The 12,857-nt window shown below is 50.3% G+C and overlaps 1 protein-coding gene across 5 annotated transcripts in view; it reads left to right on the top strand.

The window, feature by feature from the left end:
- The first annotated feature begins 925 nt into the window (after positions 1-925).
- The window catches only part of VDR (vitamin D receptor), a 64,210-nt gene continuing 52,278 nt past the window's right edge, over positions 926-12,857 (top strand). Inside the window, exons 1-2 of one of the 5 annotated variants that reach the window (XM_003906268.3) lie at positions 948-987; positions 6,301-6,422. Coding sequence is in view for 1 of the 5 variants with exons in the window: in XM_031650438.1 (XP_031506298.1) it covers positions 1,323-1,389 (67 nt within the window). In the remaining 4 variants the exon portion in view is untranslated. Of the gene's footprint in view, positions 988-1,047; positions 1,390-6,300; positions 6,423-12,857 lie in introns of those variants that run through there. The other 4 variants (XM_003906266.2, XM_009180600.3, XM_031650438.1 and 1 more) reach the window with 4 other exon arrangements.

Genomic DNA, 12,857 nt, shown 5'->3' with positions numbered 1-12,857 from the left:
TCTCCCACTGCACAGCGAGTTCTTAGAAGAGGGAACCCCAGCTTTTTCAGCTCTCCTCTAGTAGCTAGAGCTGTGCCTATCACGTAGTCAAGGGAAGCAGAGAATAACTTTTAGCCAAAATTTTCTGTGGTGAATTTTCCACAGTCATCCACAATTCCAGGTCTCAGGACGTACTCTTTATCTTTTCCCTTCACGCCGATGCCATGGGAAGGAAGGGGGAACTGGGGACCAGGGACCAGGGAAGCTGAGACTCAGCTCCCTTGGGTGAGATTCGCGACAGACCGGGAACGTGGTAAGCCGCGGTCGCTACCAAGGTAATATCGGGTGGGAGCGATGATGCAACTCCGGTTTCCACTTCGGCCCCTAGGGGTCTTTTACCCTAATCTGTGGGAGCAGGCTGAGCTTCCTGGCGTTCTGCAGCAGTAACAGGATAGCGAGCGGAGCCCGGGATTTCCTACCCGTGCGGAGCTAGCCGCCGGTGCCAGTTGGCAGGCGCCCCCCAGCGTCCCGCGGACGACGAAGTCCTGGCCGGGTCAGCCCAGGAGGAGGGGACGCACCTGGCCCAGGCGTCCGCAGCAGGCTGGGTAGAACCACGGCAGGAAGGGTCGGGGGCTGCATCCCCGATTAACGCAGGCTGAAGCGGGAATCCGCACCTATAAACATCGACAACTCTGTCCCACAGAGGGCAGAAGCGTGCCTTGCACTATGGACGACAGTCGATGAAAGTTTCACGGGGTACAGTCTCTAAGGCTACAGCGTGCCCTGTAGGGTGGTTGATTCCAAGTCAAGATGGTTGCAGCGCCAACCGAGCTCCTGGCAGGAGAAGACTGGACCTGTGGGCGGGGCGGAGGGCCGGGCCGGGGCCGGGGCGGGGCCTGATCGAGAGGCGGGGCCAGGTGCTGGGCTGTCTCTGCTTGTCAAAAGGCGGCAGCCGAGCCGTGGGCGCCGGGAGCGCGGAACAGCTTGTCCAACCCGCGGCCGGACCAGGTGCGGACCCGGGAGCAGCGGGGAAGGGGGTTTCAGGATAGGGACTCGGTGTCGGGGCGTCGGGGATACCGGGGCCTGAGAGCCCGGGTGCGAGCATTAGAGTCTAAGTGCCAGCGGTAAACTTAGCCACTGAGGTCGGGGCTGTCGTGCCATGAGGCTGGGACACTAAGGGGCACTGAGGTTTGAGAAAGGTGAAGTTCGTGCCAGGCTGGCGAGGGGAGCGGCGACATCCTCGGTGCTTGGGCAGCTTAAAGGAGAAACGCTCCGCTAGCACAGTGCTCAGCCCTTGGGCAACAAGAAGCATTTGTTTCCTTCCTCTGTCCGGGCGCCTTGGCATGGAGTGGGGGAATAAGAAAAGGAGCGATTGGCTGTCGATGGTGTTCAAAACTGCTGGAGTGGAGGGCGTGTAGCCTTATTTATTTTCTTACAGGACTCAGGTATGTTCCACCTGTGATGGTGGAGTTGGGTCTTTTAAGTAATTTTTTTTTTTTTTAACTTTTCTTTGAACTACCAATGAGTTTAGACCTAATTGGCCCTAGTTTTTCAGGACAGCCTGTCAATAGATGTTCAGAGGAACTCAGGGGCAAGCATTTAAATGAGGAAGAGGCTCAAGGAGTAGTTTCTGTTTGGAAAGTGAGGTGCCCTGCATCTGTGGTGGTGGTGAGGAAGATTCAGAAGTATCTAGGAGGGAACAGCCTGTGATCTCCAGGGCCAGTGGACAACTGCCCCTTCTCTTCACCCAGGGACCAGAGTCTGAGACCCAGCCTGGGCTGGGGGAGCCTTGGGTCTCCAAGTCCAGGCCCTTCTCACAGCTCCTCCTCCTCCTCCTCCTCCTCCTCCTCCTCCTCTTGTTCCTCCTCCTTCTCTGTGCGTGCGGTGAGTGAGTCAGCCTCCTGTCTGGGCTCAGTTGAAGCCAAAGGGGCCAGAGCCCAGGCAAGCAGTTGGGCAGGCATTTTCTGAGCATTGCAGAAACTCCTGGGCAGAGTTTGGCTCTGCTCCAGCTACCTACTGGAAGGTGGTCTTCCTCATGGGCAGGGGCTCAGATACCCAACACAGCAGTGGTTATGGAATGGCTATGGGATGATTCTAGCAGGAGGTGACTGTGAAGGGATGGTGGCTTTATGATAAATCTACGTCTCATCTTTCTCCTAGGATCAGGAGGTACATCCCAGCACTGCAGGCTTTTCCAGCCCTTCATTCCATTTCTGCCTAGTGGTCTCATTAGCGGCCTGTCTCTGCTAGTGAAAGGGGTGAGCAAAAGAAATCGGGAAAGTCTGGGGCCAGAGAAGTCATGGTGTTGGCAAAGAAGGCTTTAACCCAGGCTGGGGATTGGGGGTGGTTTGCTGAGGTAGAGATGGGTTATCTGAACACTGGAGCCTGAATTCTATGAACTGAGAGTGTTGTGTGTTGAGAGACCTTCTGCCGTCCCTTCCCTGTCCAAGTGCTGGAGGGAACTGTGGGTCTTTCTGAAACAGTTTCAGGACTGGCATGCAGCCAGACCAGGAGGTAGTAAGACTGTACATTTCTCCCTGGCTTTTGTTTTGGGTGCTAGAAATCGTTGAGCAGAAGTAGCCCTCCCTGCAGAGTCCATGGCCCCCACTCAGTAGCCTCTCTGGACCCATTTGAGAAGAGTGCTGGGAGGCCAGTCCGGCTGTGGGGCTGACTCAAACTGCAAAAAGCTGGGGAATTCACAGTCTGTGCTCTGGCTGGGTCCCATGGCTTCGGGTTTGGCTGGTCCTGATCAGCTGTGACTTGGACCCTTACCAAGCTAAAGGAGGAACTAGAAAATGGGGTAAGAAAGGAGGGAAAAAAATGAGAGTTAGAAAGCCTTTCCAACCCTTTGCTCCTCTTCAGCAGAGGCCATCAGACTTTGTTTGTACAAACATTACGGAAGGTCGGGTGCTGTTTGGGGTCCCCTGATAATTTACGTTTATGATTTCTTTTTTTTTTTTTTTTTTTTTTTTTTTTTTTGAGACGGAGTCTTGCTCTGTCGCCCAGGCTGGAGTGCAGTGGCCGGATCTCAGCTCACTGCAAGCTCCGCCTCCCGGGTTCCCGCCATTCTCCTGCCTCAGCCTCCCGAGTGGCTGGGACTACAGGCGCCCGCCGCCTCGCCCGGCTAGTTTTTTGTATTTTTTAGTAGAAACGGGGTTTCACCGTGTTAGCCAGGATGGTCTCGATCTCCTGACCTCGTGATCCGCCCGTCTCGGCCTCCCAAAGTGCTGGGATTACAGGCTTGAGCCACCGCGCCCGGCATTTACGTTTATGATTTCTAAGTAGTATCACCTATTTGACCTCAGAACTGATCTCTTTTGTAACTAAGTCCCAGAGGAAACTCCAAGAGGACCTCCTGGACCCCTACACTCTACCGCCAGAACAGATAGCAGGTGTCCAAAGCCCAGGCTGTGAATGGAGAAAGGCCTGGGGCCGAGTGGGCTGTATCAGGTGGCTACTACATCAGGTGGTTATCTAAGACAGGAGAGGGAGTTCCCATTGTTTGATTCCTTACCCCACATCCTAAGGAGGCACCACTGTCCTGGCTGGGATGGGCATCTGGAATCTCTGCTAGAAACTCGCTGTTGCCTCTGCAGCAGTCAGGTCCTAGAAGCCAGAGAGCCAGAGACAGGAGGAGCACCTAGATGACATTTGGTGTGTTGCTGAATAAAGAATTACAGCGCTCCAGCTTCCATTTTTTCCTGCTGCAATTCTGTTTTGGATGCAGGTAGAGGAAAGTAAGGAATTGACGAGATTTGATTAAGAGCCTCTTGTGTGCCCAGCATGACTCCAGGCCCTCTGAGGGATGGCAGAAAGCAGAACCCACCAGACTAGGCCCCTGACTCCAAGACAATTTGAACCCCAGTGTGGGAAGCAGTTCTCAGGCTCCCCTTCCACTATTGTCCAGTTCTGAGAGGATCCAGCTCGGCTGAAGCCAGCCTGGCTGCCACTCTGGGTCACCAAGGCCTCGCTTGTTGTTCTGCTTCCCTCTGATTTGTCCCTAACCTTTTCCTGTGTCAGTGCCCTCCTGGATATGCTAGAAAGAGGTCCTGTGTAATGTATCTTGCAAACTGGGATACTTATGAGAGTGAAAGGGAATGCCATGCATGGTTATACCAGGACAATGGACATAAACCCAAACTCTCCAGGGAAAAATGGAATATTAATCATCCTGGTGATCATCACTCCAAACTCAGCAGAGGTCACAGCAGTGATGAGGGGATGATGAGGTTGGGGGAGGCTTAATGCTCAAGGGAAAGCAGGGGTAGCTTAATTCTGAGGACAGACCCCAACACCCTAGACTGCTGCCTGGTGTTATCAGCCAATTCTCGTCTTTTCCCTGAGGGCAGCACTGCTCGCAGCCACCCTGTCCTGAGACCCAGCCCACCACTCGTGTGACTTCCCTTCACCCTTGACTTGTGACTGGCCTCACCTTCGGTTTTCCTGCCCCACCCCGACCTCAGATAGGGAGAGGAAGGTCTGCCAGCTCCTCTTCAGCTTCCCCTGGGGAAACTGGGGTTCATAGTGGAGCCAAGACTGGGCCTCATGTTTCCTCTTCCTTCTTCCTCCATATCTGCAGCCTCCTTGTTTTGCTCATCCAGCTTCCCAGACCTCTCGGGACCACACTATCCCACAGAAAGTCTGGCTGTAAAGCAGGTAAGCAGCCAGGAAGGCAAGGGTAGGCAAACCTTGCCCACTCTGATAAAGGACATAGGTCGCCTGTAATCAGGTTCCGGGGAAACGATAAGCAAAGTGGAGGCCAAAGCCAGGGAGAAGCTGCGTTGCAGGAGACATTGTCAGTGCCCCAGGACGCTAGAGTTTGCCTCTTTGGTCTGGTCTGACTATTGGGGAAATGGTCCAGGGTGAGGACAGGTTGTTCTTGCTCAATTCAAGTGACAGGCATTGATGGCAGTGCCTGTATCCTGCTGTGGCGACATGTGGAAGAGAAACTGTCCTGCCTTCTGGGTCCTGGGTCCTCATGGCTCAGGTGCAAAGGATAGGCTCCCCAGAGGTCCAGCCTGTGGGTGATCAGGCATAGGAGTGGAGGGAGCAGAGCCACCACGATGACTCTCAGTTACTCTGCCAGGAAGGAAGTCATTCTCATTGTCAACAAATGAAAAGGGCAAGTGAAGATCTCTTGGGAAGTCATGTCTTTGAAGTGACTTGGGGGGAAGGGAGGTGGTGAGACCCCCACCCCAAGGCTGGCTGGGGGAGGATGGGGGTGTCTCGTCGACAAATAGCAGGAGTGGAAGGCAGAAGCAGTCAGTACTCTGTGAGTCGGAATGTGTGTCATGCTTTTGCAAACCTGCCCTGCAGGTCCTGTGCCAAGGAATAGACTAAGCAGTGTTCCCAGAACCAGATGCCATACAAAGTCCTCATTCTGCACAGGGGAGAGTCCTGGTCCTGAGCAGGGTGTGGGCAGCTGCAACTCGCGGGAAAGTGTAGTCTGGGCAGACTCGGTGGTTGGTTCCTGAGAAACTGCTGCCTCTCACTGGCCTTCTGATGACAACCTGAAGCTTGGAGGTGTTACGCAAGGTGGGACATTCCAGGCACTGTGGAATACCCATGAGGCCCAAGGCTTTGCTGATGACACATCCAGTGTGTGCCATCTGCTGGTGCTGGAGTTGTAGCTTCAGCTACTTACTGAGCAATCACTCGGTAACAGGTGCTGTGCTACGTGCCTCCCAGACCTACCACTAGGTCTTGTGAGGTAGGAACAAGTTATGTTCTCTTTACAAATGAGGAAATGGAGTCTCCGTGAGGTTAGTCAACATGCCAAGCTGTCATAGCCTGTGAGGAGGAAAGCCAGGACTCCCTCTCAGGTTTGCAGAAGCCCACGCTCTTCACCTGCATGGAACTCTCCCACCTCTGCCTTCATGGGATGGCCACAGGGCACTAGTGCCCTGCCTTGCACATTATAGGCCTGCAATAAATGTTTGTGAGCTGCGGGGTTAGATGTACTAACTAGTTTGAACAAGTTGACCTGAGAGCAAGCTTGGACTGCCCAAAGGTTACTCTGGGGACAGTGGCCTCTCAGAAGGAGGCTCCCTCTGCCAGCACTTTTAGATCTTGGTGCCTCTCTGGCAGTCTCGGTCACCTTACTTAGGTTAAGAATAGCAAACAAGAACCCAAGGGAGGTAGGACTGTGCAGAGAAATTGTATGGAATCAAATATGACTCTAATAGTCTGGAAGGCAAATAAGAAACAATCTTTCAAACAAGTCTCTTTATGGAAAACCTACTATGTGCTGATTGTCCCACTGGCCAATGGGGAGCTATTCTCACTTTGCCTACCTTTTCCCTCTCCTGGCTATCCCTTAAGGACTCCTGAACCTAGCCCAGCTGGAAGGAGAAACGGACTCTAGCCTCCTCTGATAGCCTCATGCCAGGCCCCGTGCTGATTGCTTTACTTGTCTCCTTCAATCCTCATAGCTTCTCTCTGGGGTAAGTACAGTTATCCTCTCCAGCACGCATAGTGGGGAAACCAAGGTCTAAAGAGATATAGTCACCTGCCCAGGGCTGCAGAGTCAGCCTGTAACCACTGCTTCACACGGCTTGCCAGCCCTGGGCCTGGCCATACAGACTGCTCTGTCAGAGCCTGGAGACAGAGGTCACAGGAAGAGAAAATGCTCAGCCTGCCCCACCCGCTGTGGGTCCCAGGGTTCCTTGGTAGATAACTAAAATTTTAGGTAGTGCTGTTAGAAGCTAGCAGCCTGGCAGAACAGGAGAAACCCAGGGTCTGAGTTAGACTCTTAGGTTCAAATCTTGGCATGATCACTTTGTAGCCTGTGACCTTGGGCAAGTTTCTTAATATCCCCAAATCTCAGTGTCCTTACCTGTAAATCGGGTATAATAATAGCTCCCTTGTAGGGCTGTGTGAGGATTAGGTGATGTAAGTCAAGTGCCTGGCACACAGTAGGCCCTTGAAAGGCATGTGTATTCAGTACCCATGGGCCAAGAGCCTACTGTGTGCCAGGTACTACTCAAGACACTGGGAATTTACAAGTGGGGAAAAAAAGACTCTTGCACTTCTTTTCAACATTTCTAGACCAGAAGCCTGTCCTTGTGAGGCCCGTTTAGAACTCAGGAATGGCTGTCCTGGCACCTGATTAAACTCAGATTTGGCAAATTGATTTCTCTGTCATTTGTTAGCTGATGAGCTTGTGAAAGTTACTTAGCTTCTCTGCAACTTGGGTTCTTCAATTCTTTTTTGTTCATTTTAAAAACTGTGATATATCATATACACAAGATTATATGTTTATGTATATATTAAAGAATCCTATACCCTGAACCTACCACCCAAGTTAAGAGTGGAGCATTCGCAGCACCTTAAAAGCCCCCTCTGCCTCTCCCCATTTGCGTTCCCCCTCCTTACTCCCCAACCCAAAGTGAATTTCGGTTAATTGTCTCCTTGCTTTCTTTGTAAGTTATCATTTATGTATGTTTTACAAAACACTATATTGTTTCATTTTACATGGCTTTGGAGTTCACATACATGTGTATTCTCTGTGATGCACTTCTTTGAGTCAATATGAGTTTTCTGAGGTTCATCCATGTCGATGCACACCACTGCAGTTCATTAGTTTGCACTGCTGTATAGTATTCCATTGGAAAAATACACCACGATTTGTACATCCTCCTCTCACTGCTGGACATTTGGGTTGTTTCCAGTTGAGCTATTACGATAGGACAGTACTGCTAGGGGTGTACATGTTATACTTGTCTTCTGGTGCATGAGAAACTCACAAGAATTTCTGTAGGGCACATACCTAGGGTTGGAATTGCTGCCTCCCATGGAATTCTATGTTCAGCATTGCTATAGGGTGCCAAACAGCTTTCCATAGTGGTTGTTCCAAAAAACACTTTCAGCAGTGGTTGAAAGTTTCCATTGTTCTCCATCCTTTCCAACACTTGATATAGGCTTCATTTCTAAAATGAAAAGGTTGTATTAGATGAGTTTCTACAGTTATAATGATTAGCTATAAGAGTTGTATTATTCATGACCTAGGGACCCAATTTCTGGCTCACGTGTGTGCCTGTCTGCTGCAGTGTGCACAGGTGACCACATACATGCCACAGCCTGACTCTGAGAGCTCTGTGCTGGGCCTCTATGTACAGTTGAAGCCCTTCCTCTCTGGGCTTCCATCAGCAGTGCTTGAGGTATCCCACGGTTCTACATCCTCCCCAACACTTGGTGGTCTCCTCAGTTCAACCAAGAGCCTGGTGTCAGCAGTGAGCCAATACTATGTGCTCAATTAATACCTACTGAATTGCATTTTCATAAGTGGATTAGGAGGAATATATATTTTGAGAAAAGGCAGTGAGATGGAGTGAAGTTTAGTAATCTCTACTGGCCATCTCTTCAGAGTCTGCCCTTGTTCTTTGGCCTTTTGACTTGTTTAACCTGAGAAGCAAGGGGTAGCTGGAGGGTTGGGGTGGAGGCAATAGAGGCGATGCCACGGGAAAAGGAGCCAAATGCCTGTAGCGAGTCCCTTTCCCTTTGAAGGTCGAATACCCTGCTGGGGCTACTGGGGAAAAGTGTTGACCACACTCACCATCCTGGTAGCCACATAAACAGCCAGATACTCACCACCCAGCCACCCATAGGACAAAGGAATGTGACTGGCTGGACAGTTGCATGGGCCACCCCAGCCCTCAACTTTGTAATTACCTATCCAGTCTGTGCCTGTCGGCTCCCGGCAGGCAGGTGCTTCTGGCCTGGGCCTCGCCTTGGCTCCCAGACCTGTGCTGGGATCAGGGACAGGGTTCTACCTTCTTCAGCCATCCCTCCACCCCAACTCCACCCAGCGTCTCTTTCTATACCAACCTTTGGCCTTTGTGGTTACCATATTATGTAATAGCTGACAATCGTAATAACCAATGGTTATGATAACTCACTATGTTCCAGGTACTGTGTTCAGTGCTTTTCATGCATTTTCTCATTTATGCCTCTCAATAATCCTGTGAGGCTGGTAATATTATACCCATTTTACAGAAGAGGAAACCAAGGTTCACAGAGATTAAGAGGCTAAATTCCCTGCCCGAAAACATTGAACTACTAAATCAGAACCAGAATTTAAATTCAGGCTTAAGTCCAGAATGCATGTTCTCTTCCTCACTTGCGCATTGCCTTTCCTGCAGTGTCCTGGTCATTCAGCTCAGTCTTCCCTCCTCTCCTTCCTGTCTAGGAGGGCTGGAAAAAACGCAGCAGGTGGTACGAGGGTGAATGGGGCAGTTCCAGTCTGGTCAGGGAGATGCTGGAAAACACCTTCGGGGCAGAGTTCTTTGTTCCAAACAGCTCTGAATTTCCAGACTTCTGCCAGGGGCAGGAAGTGACTTCTGCCCAGCCTCTTTGGCAAGCACACCCATATCTTGGGTGCCATGATGTTAAGAAGTGGGGGAGGGGCTGCCTCAGGTAAAATTCCATTATAATGAACTCCATTTGAGACCTGACCGACTTTGTTGAAATCACGTGCACAGTCTGGGAAACTGGAAATGGAGTGGAATTAATTCGAGGTTGGGTGTCCTTTAGCGAAGCCCCCCAAAAGGTTTGGAGCCTAGAAAGAGAAAAGAATCAGATCCACCCCCAGGTCCTCCTGAATGCCAAGCTCCTGTGTGGTCCTGGGCAGGGCTTGTGGGGAGAGCTCTGTGCGTAACTCCACCTGTCAGTGCTGTGAGTGTTCCATCGTCCATTCCCCCCACTCTACTGCGAGCCCCAGGAACAGGTCTGAATCCTATCTCTGAAGTGCCCCTGCTCCACATAATAACTAACATGTCACGGATATACTTACTAGATGGTTTTTGTCTGTAGACCGGGTCCCTGAGCAAGAAAGGAGGGTTGAAGGGCAAATTGTTTTGTGTTGTTAAATCATCTTCAAAAACTGGGCTGCAACTCAGATGGATTCTCCTTAAGTCATTACAGCAATTGTGCGCAATAATAAGCACTAACGTTTACTGAGCAGGTACTACGTGCCAGGCACTGTACTGAGCACTTGATGTGATTCTCTCATGGACTCCTCACAGACTATGCAGTAGGTGGTGTTATTTTTCTCATTTCACAGGTGAGGAAGCAGAGGCTTAGAGAGTGCATTTCATTGGTTCTGGTTGCACAGCTAGTGGTAGGGAGAATCCAGCGTTGGGCACACCCAGGCCAGCTGCCTCCAGAGCCTGCACTTCCAACCGTGAGCTCCGCTGTCACTGTGGGCTGGTCACGGGGCCAGGGCCAGGTAGGTCATGAGCAAGGCTGGAGGGATGCAGACCCTATGAGATGGACTGGAGGACACATGCTGGTTGATAGGAACAGCCCCTTTTGGCCCAGCAGGCTTCCAGCAGGAGCTTCGGCCTGGTGTGGTCAGATTACCCAACTTTTTCATAGAAAGCTGGACATTCAGAACTTTTTTTCAAAAATGTAACCTCTTGATTTATAAAACATTGGCAGCCAATTAAAAAAATGTGTAATCACTGTTGGTGATGGGGGAGGATGGGTGGCAAACAGCACACATCACAGTCAGGTCTGCCCTGCGGGCTCCACTGCATCCTCTGGTAGTTTCTTTTCACAGGTGACTGTTACACAGTGGGATGGGAAAAACCCTGTTCATGTAGAATTCCTTACTAATGTACTAGAAGGTACCCCTCCCAGTGTATGATAACAGCTTTATAATACAGAGTGTTTCTTCCTTGTGAGTTAGAAAGAAACCTTTCAGAATAAGACATTCCAAGAATACATTCCCCTCCTTTCCTTTCTCCCCTCCTCCTTCTCTGCCTCCCAAACTCTGTCTTCTCAGGAAGGTATTTCCCTGTAGGTATTAGAAGAAAAGTTGTGTGAGAAAAAATTAAAAGGAAACTAACAGAGGATAAAGTCTTAAGGCAAAAAATAAAAAATAAAAAAATAAAAAGTAGAAAGTTTGGGGGTGGGCTTGGTAGACAATGGATGAATGGATCATGCTCCATGCAATCGTTCACGGTGTTTTTTCACAGCCTTCCCCTTTTTACCTGAATTTATTCCTCCTCCTTTCCTATTCTTAAATACCTGGAAAAATAATAGTAAGGCAATAGCTAATATTTTTATAGAGTGTAATTTTACAGTGTAACAATTTTTATAACATATTTAAAATATTTATCTCAGCTGACACAAGAGTCTTATAGAACCTCCTTTTGGAGGCTTGGTAAAGTAGCAGTGTTTTCTTCTTCTTGCTTGCATTCTGTAAGAGCTGTAGCCATGGAGGATGGAAACCCCTGACTCCTGTGGGCCTTCCCTATCCTGCCACCCTCATGCCCCATGTGGATCCACAGGTGGAGGCAGGTGTGGCAGGCAGTTACCTCTATAAAATCTGGTGCCAGCAAGAGTGCGGGAGTGTACATGGGAAGGGCCCTAAATGGATAGTGGCCCTAGTTAGTGACCCGAGGCCAGCCTCCCCTGCCCCACTGTGCCTGTCACTCTGAGCTATGTTCCGAAAGCTGGGCAGAAAATAGCTCACTGGGGGAATTATTTTCATCTCTGTTAAAATTCAATCCTGGGCTACAGACCAGCCTAGCTACAGAGTTACTTTTCAGGTCAGGGGGAATTCTGGGAAAAGTAAGGGCGGGGGAGTGAAGGGAAGCAGTGGGCATCTCCCCCCGGGACGGAGATGGACCTTGGCCACTGACGTCCTCGCTAGGATGCTACCTGTCTGCAGCTCACCTGGCAGCAACTCCAACTGACCTAGTGGGGCCCAGCCCAGTCAGAGGAAATGGGGTTTCACCCACAAGTCCTTTAACTGAACCTAGGTTCTGAGTAACATCAAATTCCTTCTTGAGGGGTGTTTGCTCTGCCAGAAACAGTGTTGAGTGCAGGGAGTGGAACTTCTGCAGGCCGGGCTCAGGGCAACTCGGGGGCTGCAGAGAGCTGACCACCTGGAGGGAAAGAAGTTGCTCCTCTAGGGAAAGAAGTTGTTCCTCTAGGGACCCTGAGTTTAGCTCTTTCGCTGTCCTGGGGCAGCATTTATGGAAAGTACTCTGTGGTTTAAATCTGTTCTGTCTTTGCCCCCTGGCTACCAAAGAAAAACAAAGAAGAGGGAGATGACCAATGGGTAGGGCTGGGGAAGGGGAATCCTAACTTGGTTAGGGTTCAAGGGTTAGAACAGAGGCAGCTGTTTCCTACCACTTTGTGGCCCTGGGGAAGAATACTCCAGACAGATTCTGATATTTGATCTGAAACATTGAACCAAGAGGATTATCTTCAATTATAGCTCTGAGGGTAAGACAAGGCTTGTGTCATGTTGGCCAGCAGTGAATTTGGACAGCCAGACTCAGGATATGGACTGGCATGTGCCTATCTGCATATGAGATGTTCCACACCCGTCGGTGGTGCGTGTTTTCTGTGAGCATCATGTATTTTGCCTGATGCCCTTCCTTAGACAAATTCCTGGCAACGAGCAATTAACCTTGTTGACCAGAACAGAGTGGGCTGAGTGGACTGGTGGAGGCAGGTTTGAGGATCCTGCAGCTGTGGGCAACTCACCTCTCTCTGTGCCCATCAACCATATCTGGCCACCCTGGACAGACTGAGGAATTAAGTAAGGATTGCACTGGTGATATGGCAGCTGAGTCGTTCACTAACCTTCCTTCCATCTGCCCTTATTGAATCATTTGTTCTTTCTTTTGATTTTCTCCCACAAAACCTTTTTTTTTTTTTTTTTTTTTTTTTTAAATTCAGCTAGGCTGAATTTTTCAGGTCTCTCTCCTTTACCTCTCCCTTCTAGCTCAACTACTGATGGTCCTATTCTTCTCAGGGTTAAGGATCTCCCTGAAGGGCTATGGGGGACAGTGGCTTTGTGTGTACCCTGGCTGGGACTTCAGCTGTGCTGCAGAAGAGGCCTATGCATAGCTAACCTCTCAATG

This window comes from Papio anubis, chromosome 9, assembly GCF_008728515.1.
Source record: "Papio anubis isolate 15944 chromosome 9, Panubis1.0, whole genome shotgun sequence".
NCBI lineage: Eukaryota > Metazoa > Chordata > Mammalia > Primates > Cercopithecidae > Papio > Papio anubis.
Note: the sequence above shows the minus strand (reverse complement) of the source record. Positions and strands in the feature narration are given on the sequence as shown.